A 25308-nucleotide genomic window follows, 5' to 3' on the forward strand; every position below is an offset into this window, starting at 1 on the left:
TTTTAAACATTCAGAATAATATTAGAAACTATTTAATGAGTCATCATTAGTCTTTCAAGAGAATACAATTTCTGCTGACGGAGCATACCAAAATGCAAAATTCTCCTTTGAGAAGAGTAGCAACTAAGAGAAGTTCCAATATAACTCATGCCATTGTGTAAGCTTTACTAGTAGTCAGATTCCCAATAGCTCAGTACCTTTACACTCACATTTAACACACATCCAGTTCACAGAAATGCAGCCTGTATTCAAACAATTTAAAGTTTGAGCTGCAAGTCACCATTTTGTGCCAATTTTTTAAACAGCATTAAACTGCGGAGGCTAGATTCTCGTTCACCATCCTTCCACAAAATAATGAGGTGGTCAGCAGAGCATGTAGCCAATCCCAGTTCACCAAAGTACAGGAACATCTGCAATGAAACAACTATTATTACCATGATGCTTGCATGAGATGGTCAACTTGCTTAATTATTTAGTGTATAGCTGGACTAAACAAATACACTTATCTGAAATGGCTCTGCTTATAGAGAGGAATACAAAATTGCATACTTGTCCGTATATTTGAGATGCCATAAAATTGCTACATAAAAACAACTTTTTAAAGTTGCTACACAACAATAAACTCTTTAGGCACTTCATACTGAAAGATGTCCATCTAAAAAAAGCAATAAAGCCTTACAGATAGGGAAGCTAACAGATAGAATCCTGAAGAAACTTATTTCAAATCTGAAGTAGAAGACTGAATGACTTATATGAACTCTGATCTGGTTTCCTGGGAACAGAAGCCACAGTGCTCTGTTCACTGGGTACACTGTCCCCCCTCCCCCCCACAACACAGTAATGTACTACTGCAGGCCTGGAAAGATGAAAGAATGAACAATTGTGACAGACATCAGCACATGCCTAGTCACACAGAGTAAGTGAAACAAGCAAGAAACAACACTGGAGGGAAGTACATCACCAGTGGAAGGATTCTGCAAGACCAATTAAGCTGACAAATCATGAATTAACCTCTTACTTCTGAGATCTTCACAAGGCTGCCTAAAATTAACTACTAACTGCAGTTCAACATGACAGCCAATGAAACCAGTGATGTCACTACAGTATGTGAGCATGCTCACAATGTCCTGATTCTTCAGTTTAGGGATCTTCAGTTAAAGGGATATGTCTGGGGGAAACATTCAGCCAAAGCCTACCTGCCCTGGGAATGGTCACTTAATAGCTACAGGGCTCTAGCAGACAGTCTCCCAAGCCCTCATCTTGGCCATCACATTTCATCACTATTCAACATTTTCTTCCTCAACAGCTCCCATCTGCCCAGAGTTTAAAAAAACCCAAGATTTTCCATATGTAGACCCCTGCAGGAAACCACATCCACCATCATCTTCACTACGCCTCTGCTCTATATCTCAGCCAAGACCCAACATATCCCTCTCACCTTCTTTTTGTCTCTTGCTGAATTACACACTATGTCCTCTTTCTTAGATAGCAACCTTCCAAGTGGATAATAAGACCTCTTCCAAGAGTTTCTCAAAAGGAAGATAGCAAAAAGGGACAGAGAGCCTTGCGAAAATCCCTTTGGCAGAAAGGTTCACCTTAGCTATTAAAGAAAAGCTTTCAGGTTTTAGCAGCAGCAGTTCTGAAATCCAGTCTGTCTCATGAATGCTTGTAAGCAAAGCTACTGCACACCATCCCCTTCTACCTGTCCTCCTGCTAAGAATGTATGTAGAAGTCCACTGTAACAAAGTGCTTTGTTACTCCAACAGGTTGTCACAAGAAAGTGTGGAGGGAAAATGCCATTTAAAACAAACACACACTATCTTAGGCAGACAGAAGAATGGAATAATACTGGTAATACTGCTTAAGTTAGAAGACCTCCTCAATGCCCACAGCACTAAGGGCTAAGAAATTACTTAGGGTGTTTTGGTTTTGGTTTTTTGTAGGAGCTCTTGTTTAGATTGTGAATTTATGATTCAATTTGTACTCGTGGAAATGTACATGGTTCCCAGCTGTATTGTCTGCAGTTTATAAACGAAAGTAAAATACTCTGTCAGATTATCTCTAGCATATACGTGCAAATACAGTCCTCAGGTGTCAGTGAGCAAGTTGTCATTAGAATATTAAGTCAGTAGGTATTTACTGTTTTCACACTGCACTGAAGGTACCACACAAACAATGTGGTTGTAGCCTCCATATCCAGATAGTTAAAAGTTACAGTTCAAGAAACGCTATCAAATTTATGTTCTTACTAACATTCACTTCTCATTCTTAGTAAAGCTGACCTACCTGCACAGCTGATGAATGACCAATCAAATCACCAACCAGCTCCAAGAAATACACAGGTGTATTCTCCTGCATCTTCTTAGCAGCTTGGTTTGCCTGCTTGTTTGCCCTTCCAAATCCCCACATGTTGAAAAATCCTGAGGAGGAAAACAAATTCTCTTATTTTGGCAAAAATCACAAATACAATTAATTTCTTCTAGCTAAAGAGAGAACTACAAAAGCCACATAAAATCTAAATGCAGGACATTTGCATGGCAAAAAGACACAAGCATTGTACTGTACAGCCCTTTAGCATCTGGATTATTCATCTTGAGGGAAAGAAGGAAACATAGGAAACATAGGAAACATTGGTTCTACTTAATGTAATTTAGAAAACATGCAGAATTACACACCTAGTTGAGACAATACTCAGATTTATGAACAAATACAAAGACCTCCTAAAATAATGAACTGAACAGCAAAGGCAGATGCAGGACAAGTGGTGTTTATCTTTGCTCTGCCATCCTAAATTGTAACTTGCGTAAAGAGCACAAAAATGAGGTGCCAATCTCTCCCCTGTATGTTCTACACTACAGCATGTAAGTGCTGGCTCACTGCCTCCTTCTTTCAGTTTTAAAACTATCAGCCAGTGTGGAGTGTAAATATAGTACCCCACATGTTCCATTTAGATTGTATAGAAGTACACAGTCACAGCCTCCAGAACTACATAGTAGTACTGACAAAAGTAAGGAGATCGGGCTCTGTTCACAGAGCAGTTCAGACTTTCCCAATCCTTCCCTCAGCCCTGTCAGCACATAAAACTAGAATTGTGCTAAACCATGGCCCTGATGCATGCGAAATATCTGGTGAGATTAACAACTTCTCAGGGGATCCCTACAATAAAAATAGTGCAAATCAACAGCACTATCTCCCTATGTTTGTTTTTTCCCAAACAGCTTGATTCATAGAAGTTACAAATTTCTAATGTGAAACCAAATACCACTTGCTACTGTGTAGATCAGTCTGTCACCAGCAATGCTGAAGACAGAACATTCATAAATCAACCCAGGCAGCAAAAATATATTTTCAAAAGTTACCAAGAGATGAATAGCCAGGTAGACAAGATAAATCAAGAAAATTATTCACACCTTGAATAAAAAAATCCTACAGAACAGCAACAGCCTGTTGCTGCTCCCAGTACTTGATACTAATGATACTGTCCAGAGCTCCTGTCAAAGACCACAACTGCCAGTGTGCAGGGGAGCCTGGTCGAAGACTAGCCAGTACTACAAAGGAACTGCCATTACTCAAGTGTAAGCAGGAAATACACAGGAGATGAAAGCAGGGTCAGGCCCCTTGAAACAAATATAGAGAGGCTGTCAGAGTAAGTAAAAATGAGACTGTGAAGGCCAAGACCCATCTGGAATTAAAACTGGCCAAGGATGTCAAAGGCAACAAGAAGGACTTCTTCAAATATATCAATAACAAAAGGAAAACTAAGGATAATGTGGGCCTGTTACATGGAGGGAGGCACCCTGGTAGACCAGAATGCAGAGAAGTCAGGTACACTGTATTTCACTTCAGTCTTCAATGACAAGACCAGCCCTCAGTATTCTCTGACCCAGTGTAAAGGAATGCTGGAAGGAAGACTTTCCCTTGGTCAAGGAGGATTATGTTAGAAGCCACATAGGGAAACCTGACATTCACAAAACCATAAGCCTTGAGTGGATGCATTCACAAGTGTTCAGAGAGCTGGCGGACACCACTGCAAGGCCGCTCATGATCATCTTTGAAAGGTCATGGAGATCAGGAGAGGTGCTGGGGACTGGAAGAAAGCAAACATCACCCTGGTCTTCAAAAGGGGCAAGAAGGAGGACCTGGGAAACTACCAGCCAGTCAGCCTCACCTCAATCCCTGGGAAAGTGACAGAGCACCTCATTCTAGAGACCATCTCTATCCACATGGATGACAAAATGGTGATGAGGAATAGGCAGCATGGGTTCAATAAAGCAAGTCATGTTTGACCAACCTAATTGCCTTCTACAATGAAACAAGTACTTGGATGGATGAGGGGAAGTACTGGATATTGTCTACTTGACTTCTGCAGGGATTTCAACACTATCTCTCACAACATCCTCACAGATGTGGACTGAATGACTGGACAGTGAGGTGAACAGAGAACTGCCTGAAAAACAGATCCCAGAGGGTCAAAATCAGTGGCACAGTTGGAGCCTGTCACTGGCCATGTCCCCCAGCGTTCAACACTAGGCCCAGAATTGTTTAACTTGTTCATCCTTGACTTGTAAAAGGTGGAATGTGCCTCCTCAGCAAATTCACTGCGAATACAAAGTTGAGAGGAATGGCCAGCACCTCAGCGTGCTGATGCAGTGCATCCCTTCAGAAGGACCTCGGTAGGTTGGAGAGATGGACAAAGAAGAAACCTGTGATATTCAGCAAAGGCAAGGGCAGGGTCCTGCACCTGGAGAGGAACAACCCCAGGCACCAGCACAGCCTGGGGCTGACTGCTGGGGAGCAGCTCTGCAGAGAAGGACCTGGGGGTCCTGGTGCACAACAAGCTGTCCATGAGCCAGCAGCGTGTCCTGGTGGCCAAGAAATCCAATGGGATCCTGGAGGGCATTAGGAAAAGCATTGCCAACAGGTCATGGAAGGTGATCCCACCCCTGTACGCAGCCCTAGTGAGGTTTCCCCAGGATTGCTGTGTCCAGTTCTGAGCTCCTCAGGACAAGCAAGCAGGTCAAGCAAAAAGCTGCAAAAATGATGAGAAGACTGGAACATCTGGATATAGGCTAAGGAAACTGGGCCTGATCAGCCTTGAGGGGGGACCTCATCAATGTCCATCAGTACCTGAAGGGAGGTATTTAGACAATGACCAGGCACTTCTCAGAGGTGCTAAGTAGCAGGACAAGAGACAGTGGGCAGACACTGATGCACAAGAAGTTCCACCTGAATAGGAGGAAGAACTTCTTTACTGTATGGGTGACTGAGCACCATAACAGGCTGCCCAGAGGTTCCCCCTAACTGGGAATATTCTAGAACCATTTGGACACAATCCTGTGTCATGTGCTCTAGGATCACCCTGTTTGAGCAGGGAGGCTGGACCATATGACCCACTGTAATACCTTTCAACCTTATCCATTCTGTGATTCTGTGAACATCAGTACCTGGGCAAAATGATTACTGTAACACTATCAACTAGCTCTGAGAACTGCAGTGCCCAGTAGCAGTATGTAAGTTTGGATACAACTTCAAACTGAGTCCCAATATCATTTCAAATTCAAAGAGGAGATGTAGAAAACACTTTTTTGGTGCCAGCTGCTTATCTGCAAGCTTTCAAAACAAGGTCCTGTGACTATTTACTCTTGTATGGTATAGAATACTGTACTGTTTGGTACAAAGAGGAAAGGATCAAGGTCAAGGTTTGTCAGGTAATTTTTTTTTAACCAGCTCATGCAACTGTAAACACTAAGTAAGCTTTGTGGCACAGAGTTGCTTCAGCTGGACCTTCTACCATCCTATACCAGATCTTGGAGGACTAGTACACCCACACTCTCTTCAGTTTCCCTCCCAAACCTGTAATCAGCTGGTTAAACACAAGACATCATCCCTCTTTACAAAGCCTGAAAGCATCTCTTAAGCATCTCTTAATGCCTGAAAGCATTCCTGTATGGTGAATACTGGGTTTTTAAATGTTCCTTTCATGCCCCACTACTAGCAAACCTGCTGGAACTGGTTCAGCTGGCAGCTGCTGCTTTTCTCTGAGTTCCCAAATGCGCACACTGCCATCTTCTGAACAGGAGATCAGCTGCCTGCAAAAACAGTTGATAAGCAACATTAGCATGGATATTTACCTGTACAAATCACCTTGTGATGCTTCTGTGAGAGAGACAGTAAGTGCCTCAGGCTTCACACGTTTACTAGAACTCTTAAACACAGCAGAGTGTGCAGAGGCTTCACAGAAACAACATTCATTAGTAGCAGAACAAACTATAATACTTAATTGTACGATAAGTGGAAAAAAATAAACCTTTTTTAACCCCATATTAAAAGCATACCACTATATAAACCAAAACACAATTAAACCGCAAACATGGCTCCAGTAATTGGTTTCTCTAAGATTACTTGCATTACCAAAACCCTAGTTTTTCTTAAGAAAAATTATGAAAGGAAAGGTACTCTATTTCATGACACATTAAGAATAGTTAGAACACATGCATTTACAAGACCAAGGCCTTGGATTTTATTTTCTGGCAGACTATGCCCCATTGAATAAGAATATAATGAGACCTAACACTACTATTAATATATATGTATATATACAGCAGTTGTCCAAGTTGGCTGTCAAAACAAGTTCCAGCTAGAAATTCTGCACTAACAAACAAAAACTGCAAGTTATTAATTTCTGTTAAAACATTTCAAGTCTTATAAAATACTTAATGAAAATATATTCTGAATATGCTATATACCTTTGCTCTGTAGAAGTAAAATACCATTAAGCCATATTTTCACAATACAGAAAAAAGTGTTTCATCAAATCTGATTTTGAAAATAGCTGACATATTTTAAGCCTGTGTACCAGTCATACTGGAATATAGGTTTACCCACTGAATTACAAAGACAAATTTTCCAAAATCAGATCAACAAGCTCCACCTAATAAAAGCAGCTCAAATTGAAGATCAAGTCCCTGCCCCAGAAGTCCAGTGCAGCCTTTGCAGTCTGTCCCTAGTCACCCTTCCAAGTTTTGCTTTTCTTTACTCCAGTAACAAAATGTACTGTTTTCTACCTGTTTGAGAACTTCTCAATGTGCAGCACGGAGGAGTCGTGAGCAGTTCTCTGGCAGGCAATCACACGCTTCATTTGAAGATTATATACGTATATGCCTTTCCCAACAGCAGCAAACACACACTGGAAAGAAAATTCAATAGAACAACTTACAGAAACAGATACTGAAGGATCACCTTGCATATAATGGATTTTCAGTAATACTACAACCTAGCTAGTTTCTGTCTTTATGTTACTGCTTTATCCCAAACATATGAAATTAGCAAGTTATAAAAAGAGATGGATTTTTAAAAAGTAAATGTGGGAAATAATCTTATACGCTAAGCAGTAATTTAATGTCTGTATTAAATTACAGTCTAAGCATAAACTAAGGATACCAACAAATCAATACACTTCTGTAATTAAATGCTTATGTTCTTAGAGTAAAATAATGTCCCGTGTTTTGAAAAACTCTTGTTTTATCAAGAAAGACTGATAATACAGGAAACTGTTTGGCATTTTTTACTTTTTTTTTTAATTTTAACTGAAGATAGAAATGGATGAAGGGGTCTTGCTCAAGCATTTGAGCATTTTCAGCATTCTACTGAATACTGAAAATGAACTTTCTCATAGTGAAGTATTACACAGTATTATTATACTGCACTTTATGTTCAATGCCTTTCTTCAGAAGAGTGCAGGCATTCCATCTCATAACCATCATGACTCTAAGACACAACAAACAACTTACAGATCTTTTGGACCTAGACTGCTTCATGACTTGTGATGAACTTAAAGAGGACAAGTGTACAATCCTGTGCATATACACATGATTAATATTCAGAACCAGAGGAGTACAAAATGTTTCCATTCAGTACATATTTGCAGTTTTGAACATGCCTTGTTTAGATGACTGTGTGCTGGAATATTTCCCTGAACAGCCTGCTTCCATTTACACAACCCAAATATTAACATCTCATACACAATTCACACTACATGCCTATCAACATTTTGTAACCTAGGGTCTTTGTACAATTTGTAACCTAGGGTCTTTGTACACACTTCTGGTGTACATTTCCTATATATATTCAACAATATTTTGACATAGTTCAAAACTCTTTGTTCACGTTTTTATTCTTTTTTTTTCCCTTATGTATACCTGTTGTGGAAGAACTGAAACTAACCAGATTTCTGATAGCACCATTACCAAATCAAGACAAAAAACACAAACCACTGATCCCATTATCCTAGTTTTGCATAAGGCCCAAATTCTACATAATTCTTCCACCTTGAGCCATACAGTCTTACAGCTTTGCAAAAGATGCTCTTCATGGAGCACTCTTCTTTTATCACAAGCCCTGGCAAAATCCTGATCACCTCAAAATCCAAGAAAATAAAACATAAGAAGCATAAATTGCACACTTCTATTAACAGGCAAGCTAAACACACACACACCAGGACAGCAGATGCACTACTTAGCACTGTTTCCTAGTTTTGGAAACTTTTACCATCCCATTTGTTTCTGAATCATGTTTTGCCTACAAGCTCAGTGCCAAACTAGACAAGTGTATCTTCTCTAACTATCTATCTAGCAAGTCTAGAAAACATAGGAAACATATATTTTACACAATTTTTTTTACATGAAGAACAGTGTTCTGCTTTGAGGTAGTGGGTAACAAAATAATTCATTATACAAGTATACATTTCTGCACCATCTTTGAAGTAGAAGCTTTACAAAATAGACACCACTACCTTAAAAGCACCTTCTATTTGAGTATGTAACACTAGAACAATGTTTTCCCACGATTCAAAACTCTCACAATGAAAAAAAAATCACAGCAATTTATTTAGTTCAGTTCCATAAATGGAAGAAAGCCCTCAGCACCCCCAGATTCCACACTGAATGTCTTGACAGCTTCTGACCTTCCCCAAATTCTTTTCTACTCCCTTAAAACACATCATATGTAGCTTTCAAGCATGGAATGAAAACGTTTCAAAGCCAAGTTACAGAACTTATCCTACACAAAATTCACTTTTGGTTCATTGTAGAAATAAGCACTGACAACAGAACCACTGGAAATCCCACCTTTAAAGAAAACAACATCTTTTAGCCCCCCACATCCCACAACATTTCTCTCTCCAGGGTTTTAGGAAAGTTCTATTCAGAAAGAAGCAAATGCATCAGGTGATTATTTTGTCCTTACCCTACATTCAGGCTTTTCCACAGCTTTTATTTTTTTACAGCTTATATATCTGAATCCATTTCCAAGAATCTCTTTCTTAAACATTCCAAATAACTGACCTACATGCCCCAAAATCCCACTATAGCCCCAATGAAAGATCTTTCCTCTTACCACTAACATTTCAGAAAATTAAATATCAACCTGAGTGCTTTTAGTGTTTGCTGTACAATAACTGAGCTCTAACTGAGTATTCTGACAAAGAACTCATGTCTAAAGCATGACTATAGTACATCTGATGTTGGAAACGTATCTGAATATACAATTCTGTTTAGTCCACCTGAACTAAAAGAGCAATACTGATTTACTATAAAGCATAGACATATGCCTGCTCTTAAATAGTACCACACAGTATTCTCATAGTAACCTCAGCTATAACTGCTCAAACAGGTGCATTACTGGGAAAACTGTATTTCCAGAAGCTGGAATATGAAAGATGCATGTCATCAAAACACACACCCATATTTATTTTTCTCTAGTGGCATTGTAAACAAGTAATAAATATTTTGCTGTTGTGACAGACCATTATGTTAGTTTCCATATCATCAACATATTAAACCCTTCATAGAGGTCAACAGCCAGTATTTTATATAAAAACTGCTGACCACATAAAGTAGCTGTGCACATTTAAAAGAAGCCTCTCATATTAAAACGAGGAAACTGGAAACAGAAACCATTCAGTCTTCCGTGGTAAGATCATCCCAGCTTAAAGTAATTTACTCTGAAGCTTTTTACCTCATTGTCAGATGTTAAGTGTTGAACTGAAGTTTCATGTGGGCTCTGGGATAACTTTATTTCTGGCTGTACATCTGGATGGACAGAGGAGTCCCAGAAGTTGCACTCAGATGCCTGCTTTGTCCAGTCAAGTGCATCCCAAACTATTAACTCACCTACGTGAGAACCTGTCACAAAAGTCAAATCTGAAGGGGAAAAAAACAACACATAGAAATCACATTATATGAAAAAAATGTATTTCACACAAAGTTACAACCCTAGAAAGGGAAGACACCCATTTATTACTGTGTAGTAGTAAAACTATGTAGTGTAAAGCTACATAGAATGTGTGGCACATAACTGACTGGACAAAAACCTCTCTCTTTGAATACTCATCTGATTACCTAGCATAGTTCAGACGAGCTCTCTTGTAAAACTGGAACTAGGAAGGAAAACATTCACTGGCCACAGTGCATGGTACAGAGCAGCAAAGGCAAGGAACACTACCAAAAGTGTGTACAAATATTTGAACTTCATTTCTATGTACAAAACCCTTACATTCCTTGGAGAAGCAGGCATACAGACATCCCTCAAAAAAAAAAAAAGTATGTTTTTCCCATAAATGGAAATACTCATCACAAATGAAATGAATGAGTTAATGGCAATATTGAAGTACTGCTTATTAATTTGTTTATCACATGTGGAAAAGAACTTCTACAACACTATTTAATGCAGGTAGCATCTTCTCTTTTTAGGCCAAACACTGCTTGCCTTTCATAAGCAAAAAGGAAAAAATAATGGCAACAGTTAAACTCAGAAATATGCACCATAGAATCCAAGTTTTCTTTTTTCCAGCCTCTTGTAACCTCTGTAACACAGCCCTTTTGTGCTAACCAGGAAGACACAGGTAGACCCAAGGATAAATATACACTCTCTATCCCATCAGAAATACCTTTTCCTGGTCTGTGGGGAAGAAAAGAGTAGAAGAGGCTGATACTTGCAGTAGAGTAGACAGAATTTCAGGTATTAGTGCAGTGTTACCCTAATGAGCAGCACAGATTGTATCAGCTTCCAGACCCCCTCTATAATGGATCTATATGAAGGATTTCATCTGAACACTCAAAACCTGCAGTTACCTTAGGACTACAACTACATTTTAAGAATAAGAAGGAACAAGAAAAAAAGAGTAGCATTTTTAACTTTCTGAACATAAAGACCAAGAGTTTCATTTCCATCAATGACATTGACTCTTCTACATTATTACTTGCCTTGTTTCATTTCATTGTTAATCCATAAACAAAGGAATCATATCACTACCTTTGCAGCTACACAAAAAGGTACATCCACTACACAGTAAGTTTCACTCCAATTAAAACTTTGGTTCAAATAAAAACTCCATAGGTGAAATATCCCATTGGTAACTAACAAAACCAGTAACATTATAAAATTTTTCTTACCATTGACACTGACTAATGATGAAATGTTATCCTGATGGTCAACAAGGCGCTTTACTTCAACAATATTCCAATCTTCAGACCCATTGCTAGTAACACTCAACCTAAAAATTACTTCAAAGATAGAAAAACTGTCTAAATAAACTTTTTCATTTGGAGTAAGACACAGCTATGCTTAAATAAAACATTTTTCAGACACAAATTAAACATCTTAAGTGAGACCATATTACAAGAGCCACTTATGATCACTCATTACATCAAAAAACGAGAAGCAGTTATTTCAGTGTTACCACTAACCACAGCAATTATAGGATAAAACACTCCAGCCTAGTAACTCTGAAATTCAGAGAACTGGTCAACACCAGAAGTGAAAAGTATTGGACACCTTCATGGATAAGTTACTGAAACATGCTTCTTAAGGACTCATCTATCTGAAATATTAGTATTCAAAAACAATGCAATATCCTCTAGTAAGCCAATCAGTATTGTCAGAAATCAGTATTGGAATTTCTTTTCTATTTCAAGGCTACTACAAAAGCTACTCATTATAGCTTTGGATACTAAGAGATCATCCGTAACATATACTTTGGATCCTGGGACAAGGAGGCTCCAGAGAATCTGAGTATCTGACAGCTCAGGTAAACAGTTCCAGACCTTCTCCAAAAGAACAAAAGTCAATTGCAACAATCAGATCTGGACAGGTGGCACTAACACTGAGGGAGCTGACAGAGGAGCTCACCAAGCCAATCTCTGTCTTTTATCATCAGTCCTCGTAAACCAGGGAGGCCCCAGTCAAACAGAGGTTGGCCAATATGATGCCCATCTATGTGACTGGTTGTAGGAAGCACTGAGGGAACCACAGGCCTGTCAGCCTAACCAATGCCAGGTAAAGTTATGGAACAAATTATCTTTAGTGTGATCACACAGTTCATACAGGACAACCAAGGAATCAGGTCCAGACAGTGTGGGTTTAAGTAAGACAGGCCCTGCTTGACCAATATGAGCCAAGGTGGCCAAGAAGGCCAGTGGCATCCTGGCCTGTATCAGTGATACTACAGCCAGCTGGACCAGGGCAGTGATTGTCCCCCTGTACTACACACTGGTGAGGCCCACAACAACCACTCGAAGCTACACCTCAAGACACCACACTTCAAATTCTACATTTAGTTCTGGGTCTCTCATAACAAGCAAGATACTGAGGTGCTGAAGCATGTCCAGAGAGCATCAACAGAGTTGGTGAGGGGTCTGGAGCACAGGTCTTATGAGAAGAGAGCTTGGGTTGTTTAGCATGGAGTAGAGGGAGACCGTATCACTTCCTACAACTCCCTTAGAGGGGATTGTGGCAAAGTGGGCACTGGTCTCTTCTCACAGGCCACAAGTCACAGGAGAAAAGGAAGTGACCTCAAGCTGTACAAGGGAAAGTTCAGGCTGGACATCAGGAAGAATTTCTTCACTGAAAGGGTAGTTAGGCATTGGAATAGGTTGCCCAGGGATGTGGAAGAGTCAGCATCCCTGAAGGTGTTCAAGAAATGACTGGACATGGTACTTAATTCTATGGTCTAGTTGGCACAGCGGTGATTAGTCAAAGCTTAGACTCAATGATCTTGGAGGTCTTTTTCAAACTTAGTTTCTATGATTCTAAATACAAAAAAGTTTTGTTTTGCATGTCTCTAAAAATTCTTAAGTAAGATTGTCTTCTCTTTGTCAATGGTAGAAGAAAAAGTGTTAATTACACCCTAATACCATTTACTTTTCCTACACAATTCCAGCAGAGTGCTCGTCATACACATCTCTGATAAGCAGCTGTTATGGAGGAGCATGAACACTGGCAAATGCAAGATACTCACTTAGCTCTTTGCCAACTGCTGCTGCAACACAATTTTTGGGTAATTCAACCAAAGCACTGATACCTTTAAAAAAAAAAAAGGGGGACATAAGGGAGAAAGGATATTAATTGATCACAAGAAAACACAAACTGCTAATTCCTTATTAATAAAGGAATCACTTTAAATTAAAGGAATACACTTATCAAAACAGAAGTCTGAAAAGAAAGTTAAATGGCATCAGAAATGAACCTATTATCTCAACTGGAGGCAGGGTCCTGAATCAAGTAGAATTCTGAACATCAAACTTGTGGTGAAGTTGAAAGTAAATTATCTTTTTATTATAAATATAATAAAGATATTTATGTCCTAATGCTGGATAGTATTAAAAACACCATAACAATTACTGCAACTCTAAATACAGACAGTACCAAAATTATTAGATACTGATACTACCTCAAGTATGGAGTAGTCTAAAATAATGCACAGAGCAAGACGAAGGATAATGCATATGATTAAATACCCAGCTTGCTGTTCATCTGTCTTCATCCTGCACAGAATTTCCCCACCCTATGTTGAAGCACCATTAGAGGAAAATTCCCCAAGGAATAAGTAATCTCTTTCCCCACAAAGGAAGTGAGAGATTAGGACAGAAGAGAGGGCCCATTCCACACATTCCATTGACTCCTTGTACCAAAGTTGCAATAGCACTTCATGCTAAGCACCACAGTCCAACTGGTATTTAGCATGATATTCCATACTGAACCAGAAGAACTATTAATAACGTCAAGAATTCAGAAGGCTTTGCCTACCACTACTCTATTCTATGACAAAAATAAGACAAATACTGGTTCCACCTGTGAATGCAATTTACATTCAAAGTACAGCCTGGTAAAGTACAGCAATAACATGCAACAATTTTCTTCGCATGGACAGATAATACAGAAGTTTATTAACAGAAAAGCGTGCTTGACATTGACTACTAATTAAGTTATTATATTCTTATCAAAATATGCATTTTCTATGATAAAAATTCTTAACAATAAAAAGTAATTTTTACTGCTCTACTATTACAAAGCTTCACTTAGAAATATAACAAAACTCTCACTCAATCACACAAAAAGCCAGTGAAAGGATTGGGTACATGTTACAGCAAACACATAAATCAGCATCTGAGCTGTAGCCTTGTAGTCCAAGATAATCTACAGTTACTGAGATCTGAGATATTCTAAAATTCACACAGCACAGAACATTAAAAGCAGTCTTAGTTCGGAAATTATTAAATGTGACATTTAAAAAAAAAGAAGAGTGGCTCTAATACATAATGTTATCACTAGAATTAAAATTAATTTGCCAAGTTGGTTTTGCATCATTATACAGATCCATTTTATTTGCACTTTAACAGTTATAATGAGTCATTTCCACTTTTACCTGCATCAGTAAGATGACTGGTCTTACACAAGAGATCTAATTTTCGGTTCCAAACACACAGATCACTCCCTCCAGACAACCATACATTCAGTCTCTGAAGAACTGTCAAACACTGCAGAACAAAAATCAGACACGTGTCTCTTGTAAAAGTTCTTTAGGGAATTTCTCAGAGAAATGATTGTAACTTTAGTTAGATAAATCTGTAAGTACTACGAAATATAGTATCAAGGTCTCTCAGAAACACATACTCAAATACATATTAAAATGTTAAAATTTTCAACAGTGAAAAAACTTTAAATGTTGTAGGTTGCCTTTTCCAACACAGTAATAAAACCAAGTCACAGCATTACCTCTGTTCTTTTCAAAAAGAAAACTGAGGTACTAAAGAGTTTCAAAAACAAAGTAAGAATTCTGTCCACTTCTCAGCCACTCATTCTCTTAAACAAAGCAATGCCACTCATTCTAACACACCTGCCCACATGACCTAAGAGCCAGATGTAATAGCTAAATGTATAAAACAAAACAACAGACATTCATAGGGCTTCCTCAGTACCTTTACAGTAGAATGGAAACATGACACTTTCCGAACCTGTCTGCCACTAGTGCAGTCCCAAACCTGTCTTTATTCATTAAGGAAAATGAAAGGTTTCTATGTATCATAAATGTAAATACTGTGCTGGTAACTAAATGACAGATTAGGAAAGATATATGCAGAGACTCAGACTCCTAAACTCTGACAGTCTTTTCAATATTTGTCCTCAATAATATATTCATAAAGGGCATGTTATGGATTAATTTTTGTGGCAAGGATTGTATCTACATGTAAACAATAACTAGTGAAACACCTGTGTAATCCAATTACACCTAGTGGGTATTGGTAGCCATTAAGTTTGGAGGTGGGCTGCAGCCTGTACCAGTGTTATCTTTAAAAGTAAAAACCACAAAAAGCCCGTAGAATTTTAAATTCTCTCCAGACCAAAGGATACAATAACTGTTCTATCAGCTGATGCTGTTATAATCAAATCAGTTTTTTCTTCAGTAACATCTGATGAGGAAAATGGTGCTATAGCTGTAATTTTGTGTGTGTGCCCATGAAGTTCATAAAGCTTTTCTCCAGTCTGAAAAACAAAAACATAGAAAACTAAGGTCAAAATAGGAAAATACTTACTGTAGCACAAAAAATAGGTATTAAATTACTTTTTAAAGCAAGAACTTCTATGAGTCTAAACTCTCCCTTCCTAAAGTAATTTAAGGATTTGCTACTTACTACCTTCAGTGCTGTTTAAGGTCTAAAATTATATAACATACTATGAGTAAGTTTAAAGAAGTAGTATATAATGCAAATTATTCTCTGAGTAAAAAACCTCTAAAAGCCCTTAAGAACAAAATTCTGTATTAAACTCAATGAATTTTAAGGCAAATATTGGCTATTCACCCTTCTTAAATACTACAGCAATTCAGATTTGTTCATAAACCCTTACTTGAAAACGCAGTGTTTTTTAAATTTTACCTATTGGAAAAGCCTGACCTACATTTATGGTCAACCTCCTGCCAGAATTATTTAGTATGCACATTATCTGTAGATTCAAGCTGTTGCTTTACACAACTATAGCTACTACTACTACTAATATTTTAGTTAAATGGAAAAATTCTACAAAAACTTGTGGAAGCAAACTAGCATTTCAAACATGCAACTAAAATACAGGGTAATTTTAACTGCAAACTTCTTGACAGATGTGGATTAATGCTTTAAATTAAAAGTATAAAGATTCACTTTAACAAACATGACAGAAGTCCTACAGAAGTAGAAAACAGAACTCAGTTCATAAAGCTGGATATTCAAATAAGTTTTATGTTCACAAACTGCTCGGAACACTGGGCATATATATTCACACACATAGGTTTTAATATTCAAATCCCTTTACTTTCCAAATTATAGAATTATAAAACTATAAAAGACTTTCAAAACCAGCAAAGCACTACAAGAAACTGCTCAAAAGAAAAGTTTCAAGTCTCTCCTTCTGTATTTCAAGATTACACCATCATAAATGTCACATAATTTTTTCAGAAGATTTTTAAGAAAATTTATAAAGTCTGGGAGTTTTTCTTCCTCAACTGAATGTCTGATGCACTGTAAACTGTACAGTGTATCTCCCCTTCAAACTTCTTATTAAACAACATTACTCGTATACTAGACTTCCTTAACCTAGGTCTAACGCTCATCCATTCTCTACGGTTTTGTCAATGATATGGAGAAAAATACTAGAAGAGAAAATCAGCAGGTGTCACACTTACAGAGCACTATTTGTATGATAAAACTAATTTCTTAGCAAGGTTTTCAGAAGATATAAGAAGATTTTTATCACAGCAAGCAATTTAGGGCCTGTTCCTGAACAGTACGAAATGTTTAATTTCTACTGACTTTGGTATTTTTCCAATACAATTTTGCAATAGCTCTCCATTAATCAGTCACACTAAAGACTACTAACAGAGTGATTGAAATGTATTTTTTTTTCAAGTATATATAAAAATCCTGGCAGGTTTGGGATCTTGCTATATATTTGTTGAGTTACTAGTTAGCATTTCAGAATTTACAGCAAACACAGAACATACTTTCAAAGAGTAATTAAAGCCACACTTCTGCTTTTAACACCATAATTTCTCTAAAATCACTATGTCTTCCCAAAACACTCTAAATTTCAAAACATACCCTTCCCTTGGGTTCGCCCAACTTCTACTTTCCTAACTCTCTTTCATAAAATTAACTAAGATTTAACAGACTCCCTCCACTTTTACATTTTCAAATAGTAACTCTGCAGTAATTCTTATTTATTCTGCTTGTTTGCTCCTATACATTTCTACTTCTTCACTACAACTCCTACCCTCTCCAGAGCACACAAGCCACCCCTAAGAAAGACAGCTAACCTGAGCATTCCACAGAAATATGATTCCATCATCTCCTGCAGATGCAAACCTGGAAAAAACAGACAAAACAAAAAACCATAACAAACTGAAAACTTCATTATAACGTAATGCAATGGAAAACCAGTAAACACCTATGGAAGTGAAAATTCTTGTAAGATACATCAGATTCTGTCTTTAAAGAATAAGCATGCATTTGTAAATCCTAATCACAGTTTCTAAATTGAAAAAGTATATTTAAATAGGAGATTATCAACATACACTTAATATAAGAACTAGATTTAAAAATTCCAATAGTGTTATAAAAATAATGTCCTTAGGGGTCACCTCAGTCTTTTCTAGACATGATCACCATCATTTATAACCTTGTTAGTTTCCTGAAGGAGCAAGAAATGGTCAAATGATCAACAAAAAATCTATTTTTAAGAAGTGTTATGAACTCTGTTTAATTTGTCAAATGCCAGAGTATTACTTGCAATTTTATCTCAGTCCAGTTTCTGGAAGACTCTTGCTGAGGCTTAGCCTTCTTTAGTGATCTTCCAATCAGTATGAGCCTTACTTCATGTTCAAAAGTACAAGAGCAAAGAAGAAAAAAATCCCCCCCAAAAAAACTCAGACAGCTTTCTGTTACATTCATAGAGGATTTATTTAGTATCTTCAAAAACCAATCTGAGAAAATTTTCCACTCACTGGTTTTAGCTGAGCCACTGAGAAAACAAGAAAATCCTTCTGTAAAATTCTCACTAAGATGATATTATCTAAAGATCTGAAGCGTGAAACTTGGCTTACAATAGTTGACAAAAAGCACACAATGGAATAGCTATAGAAACTAAATGAAAACATTTCAGAAGCTGAGTAACAATACTAATCTTACTGAAAAGAATCAAGTGAAAAATATTATCATGTGTTTAATAATATAGGAAATACTATATTCTTGAAAAATAAAAATTTAGAATTACTGTCCAGTAACAATTGAAACAACTCCATTAAACTCCTCAAATTCTCAGAATACTAACCAGCTATATACAACTTACTCATTATCCATATGCTATTTCATAACGTATCTTAAATGTCGCCACTAAGGCTTTAGTTTTAAAATTATTATCAAAATTTTAGCTTTAGTCATTTACCTGCCACCAAATAACAAAGCCAAAAATGGTAAAAGACTTCTTAGTATAAGATAGCATGTGCAAGCTAAGAATATTGTGTTGTTTTCACAAAGATGAATTACACATATTCAGTATACATTTGAGAAAGAACATACTTTGATAAAGGGTTATTTTAAGTATAGGGAAAAAAAAAGGACTGAAGAAACCACACAAGATTCTTCCATTTTTATATTAATCTTCTGGTGGACTACTACATATAAAAAAAAATTTCATTATCATACATGTAACTTTCCTGACATATATACATATATATATATATTTATGACATCAAAAAAACTGGCAAGATAAAAATCCTCAATGGAGTCTTCTCTAATAAAATATATATTATTTATGTATATATATAGATATACATAATATTAGAAAATAAGATTCTGTGGGTATTTCTGAACTGGAAGAGACCACTATCATAGTCTCTTCCAAATGATGTGCATGAGCAGGGAGAGAACCTTCCTTCATGAAACACCTGCTGTACACTGCAAGAATATAAAACAAACTCTTGTCCATGTTAACTTCATGCAGTGTATTGATGAATATATCAGAATTTCTCTTATGTGTCTAATCCATAAAAGATATAAATTACTACAGCTCCTTAACAGAGTACTCTTCCCTACTACTTATGTTCTTAGACATTAAACGTTCTCTATTTAATTCTTCACATCAGTCAAGAGTCACTACATTTTATGACTGAATAAAGATTTCACAATCTTATTTTAAAGGCATAAAATTATTTCTTCTCTTGCAGAATTATGTTAAAGAACATGTGAGCCTAATTTAGACAAAACTAGAATAGAAACTAGGTTGTAATGTACAACTATCGTAATTCATTCTCTCAGTCACACTTCCTAAGTGACAAAGGTAAATACAATTACTTCCTCTTCTTAACCAGTTTTCCAGTTTTTAGATAACTCTGTCCTCAGAACACAGATAACTCAGTCTTCAGAAGTTACAGATAGAGATTGTCATGAAAAACACAGAAAGGTGCACAGAGCTGAAACCTGAAGGAGAGAAACAAACGAACTATCAGGTTTCAAAGAAGTATAAGCTGAACCAGATCAGACTGGAAGACACACATAATGCAGTGGTTATGCATATGGTGACTTTTGCTAAGCAGTCATTCTGAATAAAGTAGCTAAAAATTTTAAAACTTGTAAAGTTAAAATTGCATTAAGCAAAGCAATGGAACTTAGCACTACAGCATCAAAACAAAGCGCAACAAAAGTTCAGAAAGAAAGGAAAAGCAACACTCATTGAAGATGTCATGTCCAATTGCTACAGCACACCTGCAGGAGTCTATGACATTCTTTTGCAAAAACAGAAGGTAAAACAGCTATCCTCAATTCAGAAACATAAAACACAGTCATCCTGTCAGAACAGCAGCAGACAGTAGGGCATACTGTCCTGTGACAATCTATGCCTGTACAGAAGGCAACACACAGACCAGGAACAGACTGAAAAAAAACAGCTGAATTAGCAAGAGGCAATTCTTACAAACAAATGAATCTGTACTGAGAAACACAACATTATCACCATTATTTTCTTATTAAAGAATGACTTAAAAGAGAAGCCAAAAGATACAGTAACATAGCAAGAAAAGGGAGTATTCATCCCTTGCCTTAACACCAGTTTTTCCTGCCCTCACCCCTCAAAGTAAAAAAACCAGGATTAAAATGTTAATACATTTTCACAAACATATTGCCAAGGGCATTGTGAAACAATTTGAAATGGCATTTCGTACCTGCAATCATCTATTTGTACAAGAAATCGTATGATATCTTGATGGCCTTTCAACACAAGGAGCTCTGTGTAAGGATTCTGTATTTGCTCTTCACCAATTGTCTGTACAGAAGACTTCTAAAATTAATATAAAAGGAAGTAAATTTATTATGTACTAACATAATTATCTTCATCAGATCTTTCTAACATCTAACAATCTACATACAGACTCGTGTGAAGTTTCTGAAATACCATTTTGCCTTAATAAAAATCATTATAAAATACAATTTCCTGTTATTTCACATAATAATAGCTTTCTATAGCATTTTAAATTATTATATAGCATTTTCTGTTCAACAAAAATATTTTGTACTGATTTCATCGCTGATACAGTGAGATGAAAACCCAGCACAGTTACAAGCTGTCATGGGAAGCCAGCTTCATGATTCAGTTCACCATACATTCAGTTTTTCATTAAATTATACCTCTTACAAAATGGCTGTGAACCTCTCATATCTTTCACCTACTGTTCAACTTTTAAATCCTAAATAAAGACAACATATTTAAAACAAATAAGAACAAATGCTGTTCTGCTCCATAATATATAAATCACCCACCAGTACTCTATTCTCAAAATACCAAAGCAAACCACTTAAAAAAACATAGAGAATGATTAATCATTTTATAGAACAGCATCTGCAATTACCCCCAACTACACTATTAATTAAAAGAACAATCAATCACTTGGAGCAAGCTGATCACTAGGCAGGGTCAATAAAATACTGCATAGAACTGCATTTTCAAGGCAGAATAGTTCTGCCGAACTCAATCATCATTTTATTTCAAGACAACTTTTTTGTAATTAAGGTCTTAAACATTCTGGAAGAGCTTGCTGTCATACATTATTAAAAAAAAAAAATTCTAAATAACTTGGTAGTTAGTGACAGCACTTTCTTCCCTCTAGATTTATTTTACACAACAGTCAACATCATACTATTTCCAAGACTGTCCTTTCTTTGAGAACTTCAACAGAATGTACATTGCAAAAACAGCAACTACAGAACACTGTACAACATGTAGCACATGACAGGTAATACCACATGAAGACAATTGTTCCTTATTTTACATAATCACATGAGAATAGCAGCTCCCCTTTAAAATAATGCAAGTAGAATCTGCCTGTATAATAAATTAAAAAACTTGGAGTTCACCCATCAAAAGCTAATCAAAACATTCCTTAAAAAAAAAGTGAGTTCTAAAAATCCTAAGGAAAACTCAGTATAGTAGCAATACTACACTCAGAAAACATGCATTCAGAAAACAATTTAAACACCATTCTGAAAAAAATCTGAATTTGTAAGAACACCCCAATTCTACAGTCTGATGTCACTTCCTATTCAACCCAAGATGATGCTATTTCTTTTGAACAACATGTCTAATCTTAATTCTAACAGTGCCTGTGAATACTGAAAGATACAGCACTGATAAGGTACTTATAGATGTGAAAAAAAACATATTTTCCCCCAGAAATGTCATACAAGTTATGCTCTCTTTAGATCTTCATTAATATTTACCCAAGTGTTGGGTTGTGTGAGTGTTTTTTCTCTGAAGACATCTTTTTTTTTTTATACAAACTCCTAACTGGAGTCTCCTGTAGCAACACCAAGTTTTTGCAGGTAAAAGCTGGATGCTGATGCTAATGTAATCTATTCCAAACATGCATATTTTTATGCTTGACCTGTAAGAAACACTACGTAATCAGAAAAAAAAAATATACAAAATGTTCACCTCAACCCCAAAACCTCCTATAACCCCTATGATGTGAAGCATTTAAAAAGTGAGATTTTCATAAGCAATTCATTAAAAACATGGATATAAGAATACACAGGAATACTATGGATCATGGAGAATGACAGATTAGCTGCTATGGATCATGATGCTCCTGCACTTAAGTGCTCCCACTACCAGAGCCACCCTGCCTAAGATGTACATCATGATTAGCCATCAGCTGAAGAGATTCAGGACCTTAAGTCTAAATTACTTCCAATTCCACAGTATAAAAAAAAATTAAAAAAAAAAAGGAAATGGGTGAGGAAAAATTTACATTTCACAAACTTAGGACAGCTTTGCCAGAGGCTTCCTCTATTCATGCAGTGCAATGCTACTCTGATACATCTGTCTGAAGTCACAGCACAGGAAACAAACATTGTATGTCCATAGCCCACACACTGCTGTGGGCTCTCTTACCTGTCGAAGAACTAATGGTGACAAAGATTATTAGATGAAACAATACTGTGATGCAGGGGTGTGGGGGGAAGGTCTTGGGACAAATCCTCAACAATACTTGTTCCTCAGATTTTCCACTGAGAAGCAAAATTATTACTGTCATTCCACAATGCTGTGAGAACAAACCAATGAGAACTAAAGTCCCGTGAAATGGATTTAACCAAGGCATGAATGACAGAATGGAACAAGCAGGCCACACCTTGATTCATGCTCATGCTCTATTAAATCACAGCATATAAACCAAAGCCAGAGCCTAAACTTTGGAGAGGGACATATCACAAGGCAATCTTCAGGCCCATCTTAGAAAACTGCACTGTATTTCCTATCCTCCTCCTAAAAACAACTGCACACAAACCTGCAAATGTGACTGCAATCCAGCTGGCATTTTGACTGATGACAAAAGCCAGAGGTATTCCCACACATCGTCATTGCAACCTGATGCAGACCTAAATTAAGTACTGATCTTTGAAGTCAACCATGATATTGGCATGACTTGCTCATGAACAGCAGATGAAAAATAATTATATCCTCATACTTACCTACATTACAAAAGCACTAAGCATATGGAGCGCAGCAATACTTTTAATTAAGTATTGTTAAGTTCATGTTGAGAACTTCAGCAGACTCTCAGAGATATGAAAATTCAACTAATTTCTCCCTCTAATTCAGCAGCATTACTCTTAATCTGAGTAGCAGCAAGGATGTCAGTGTACAGTGCACTCCATAACAAAGCATATTTCACATATGAGGAACTAAGAAGAAATGCTGGAAAGCTACTACAATCTACTGTGACACAAAAAAAAAACCTGCTGCCTATAATTTACTTTATCAACCTCACAGTCCTGAAGGCAGGACTTGCAAGAACTGCGTGTAAGCTGCAGACCTGAACTCCCGAGCAGGAGCTTAGCTCGGTCATTCCGCTGTTCACAGAATTAATTAGGTTGGGAAAGATGTCTGAGATCGAGCCCAGTCTATGACAAACACCACCCTGTCAACACGGCACTGAGTACCACGTACACTCCTCAAACACCTCGAAGGATGATGATTCCACTACCTCCCTGAGCATTCCACACCAGTATCTTATAACTCTTTCTGTGAAGAAATTATTTCTGATGCTCAGCCTGAATCTCGCCTGGTGTAGATCGAGACTGTGTCCTCATCCTGTCACTGGCTGCCTGGGAGAAGAAGACCCCCAGGGCTACACCCTCCTTTCAGGTACCTGAAGAGAGTGACAAGATCTGCCCAGAGCCTCCTTCTCCCCAGGACAAAGCCATCCAGCTCCTTCAGCTGCTCCAAAGAGGTCTTGCGGTCCAAACCCTGCACCACCTTTACTGCCCTTCTCTCGACACGCTCCAGCACCTCCATGTCCTCCTTGAACTGAAGTGCCCAGACCTGGACACAGTCCTTGATGATGCTCGCCTCTGTGTCCTCCCACCTTCCCTGTCTCTCTTCGAAGACGCCCATAACACGTTCCACTAGTCCTACTGCCCCGCAGGCCGAGATCCGGCCCGGAGCTCGGCCCATGCCGGGGCCTAGACCCACCCAAAGGGAAAGGCCATGGCCCAGCGCATCCCGACCTCATGCCCCCACTCGCCCCAAGCCTTAGACTCCGCAGAGAGCCGCCTCACCTCCGCCAAGCCCTGCGGCTCCCGGCCGCCGCCGATCAGCCAGCGCAGCATCGGGAGCGGGACCACGACCGCGTCCGGCCCCTCCTGCGGCACCGGCGGGGCGGCGGCGCTGAGGGACAGACAGACTGCCCAATCGAGCTCCGCGCTGAGGGACAGACAGACTGCCCAATCGAGCTCCGCGCTGAGGGACAGACAGACTGCCCAATCGAGCTCCGCGCTGAGGGACAGACAGACTGCTCAATCGAGCTCCGCGCAGAGCCCCGCCCGCCGGCGGGCGGCACCGGGCGCGGCCGGAGCAGTGGATCGCCGAGCGGGTGCTCCGTGAGGGCTGTCCCGGGTGGTACGGCGCGGCTTCGTAGGGGGGGGCAAGTGCGATGTTAACTGACCTTTTACCCTGCTGTCCTCCGACGTCAGAGAAGATTTAGGCTATTACCTTTTACCATATTGCATATTACCAATTTTGTTTTTGCCATTTTATTGTAACAGTCTCTTCAACTGTTTCTTGAAGTGGAACGAGCACTAAAATATTTTCTAAGTAACAGATTTGCCTTGGCTGTGGCTGTTTCCATCCTCTTTCGCTGGGGACTTTGATGCTCCTGTCAGGATGAAGCAACAAATACAGGTAAACTCACCTGATTCACTGTCCTGCTCCACTGCTGGCCTTCACAGAATCACAGAACCCCAGCATGGGTCAGGTTGGAAGGGACCACAGTGGGTCTGACCTGGTCCAACCTCCCTGCTCAAGAGGGTCATCCTAGACCACATGGCCCAGGATTGTGTCCAGACAGCTCTTGAGTATCCCCAGTGAGTGAGACTCCACACCCTCTCTGAGCAATCTATTCCTGTGTGCGGTCACCTGCACAGTAATAAAGTTCTTCTTCATGTTCAG

General features: G+C 38.3%; 1 protein-coding gene across 1 annotated transcript; it reads right to left on the reverse strand.

Annotated features, from left to right (window-relative positions):
* Positions 1–257: 257 nt before the first annotated feature.
* On the reverse strand, positions 258–24511 carry WDR41 (WD repeat domain 41). The gene is made up of 13 exons (XM_062513588.1): positions 24420–24511; positions 20528–20643; positions 17627–17675; positions 15688–15819; positions 15255–15317; positions 14702–14813; positions 13295–13357; positions 11451–11561; positions 10015–10199; positions 7065–7186; positions 6001–6089; positions 2287–2420; positions 258–410 (listed from the first exon to the last, which is right to left on the reverse strand). The coding sequence occupies exons 1-13, from the start codon at positions 24468–24470 to the stop codon at positions 258–260; spliced, it is 1380 nt and encodes a 459-aa protein (XP_062369572.1). The 5' UTR covers positions 24471–24511.
* Between the last annotated feature and the right edge of the window lie 797 nt (positions 24512–25308).

Source organism: Cinclus cinclus, chromosome Z (assembly GCF_963662255.1).
Source record: "Cinclus cinclus chromosome Z, bCinCin1.1, whole genome shotgun sequence".
NCBI lineage: Eukaryota > Metazoa > Chordata > Aves > Passeriformes > Cinclidae > Cinclus > Cinclus cinclus.

What these genes read in the sequence shown, in the direction of transcription:
- WDR41 (XM_062513588.1), bottom strand. Translation starts at nt 24,470, where the DNA reads ATGCTGCGCTGGCTGATCGGCGGCGGCCGGGAGCCGCAGGGCTTGGCG. An exon ending in CAGTCATCTTACTGATGCAG is followed by an intron (nt 13,358 to 14,701) that starts GTAAAAGTGGAA and finishes TTTTTTTTAAAG; the next exon opens with GTATCAGTGCTTTGGTTGAA. An exon ending in ATCATTAGTCAGTGTCAATG is followed by an intron (nt 10,200 to 11,450) that starts GTAAGAAAAATT and finishes TTTCCCCTTCAG; the next exon opens with ATTTGACTTTTGTGACAGGT.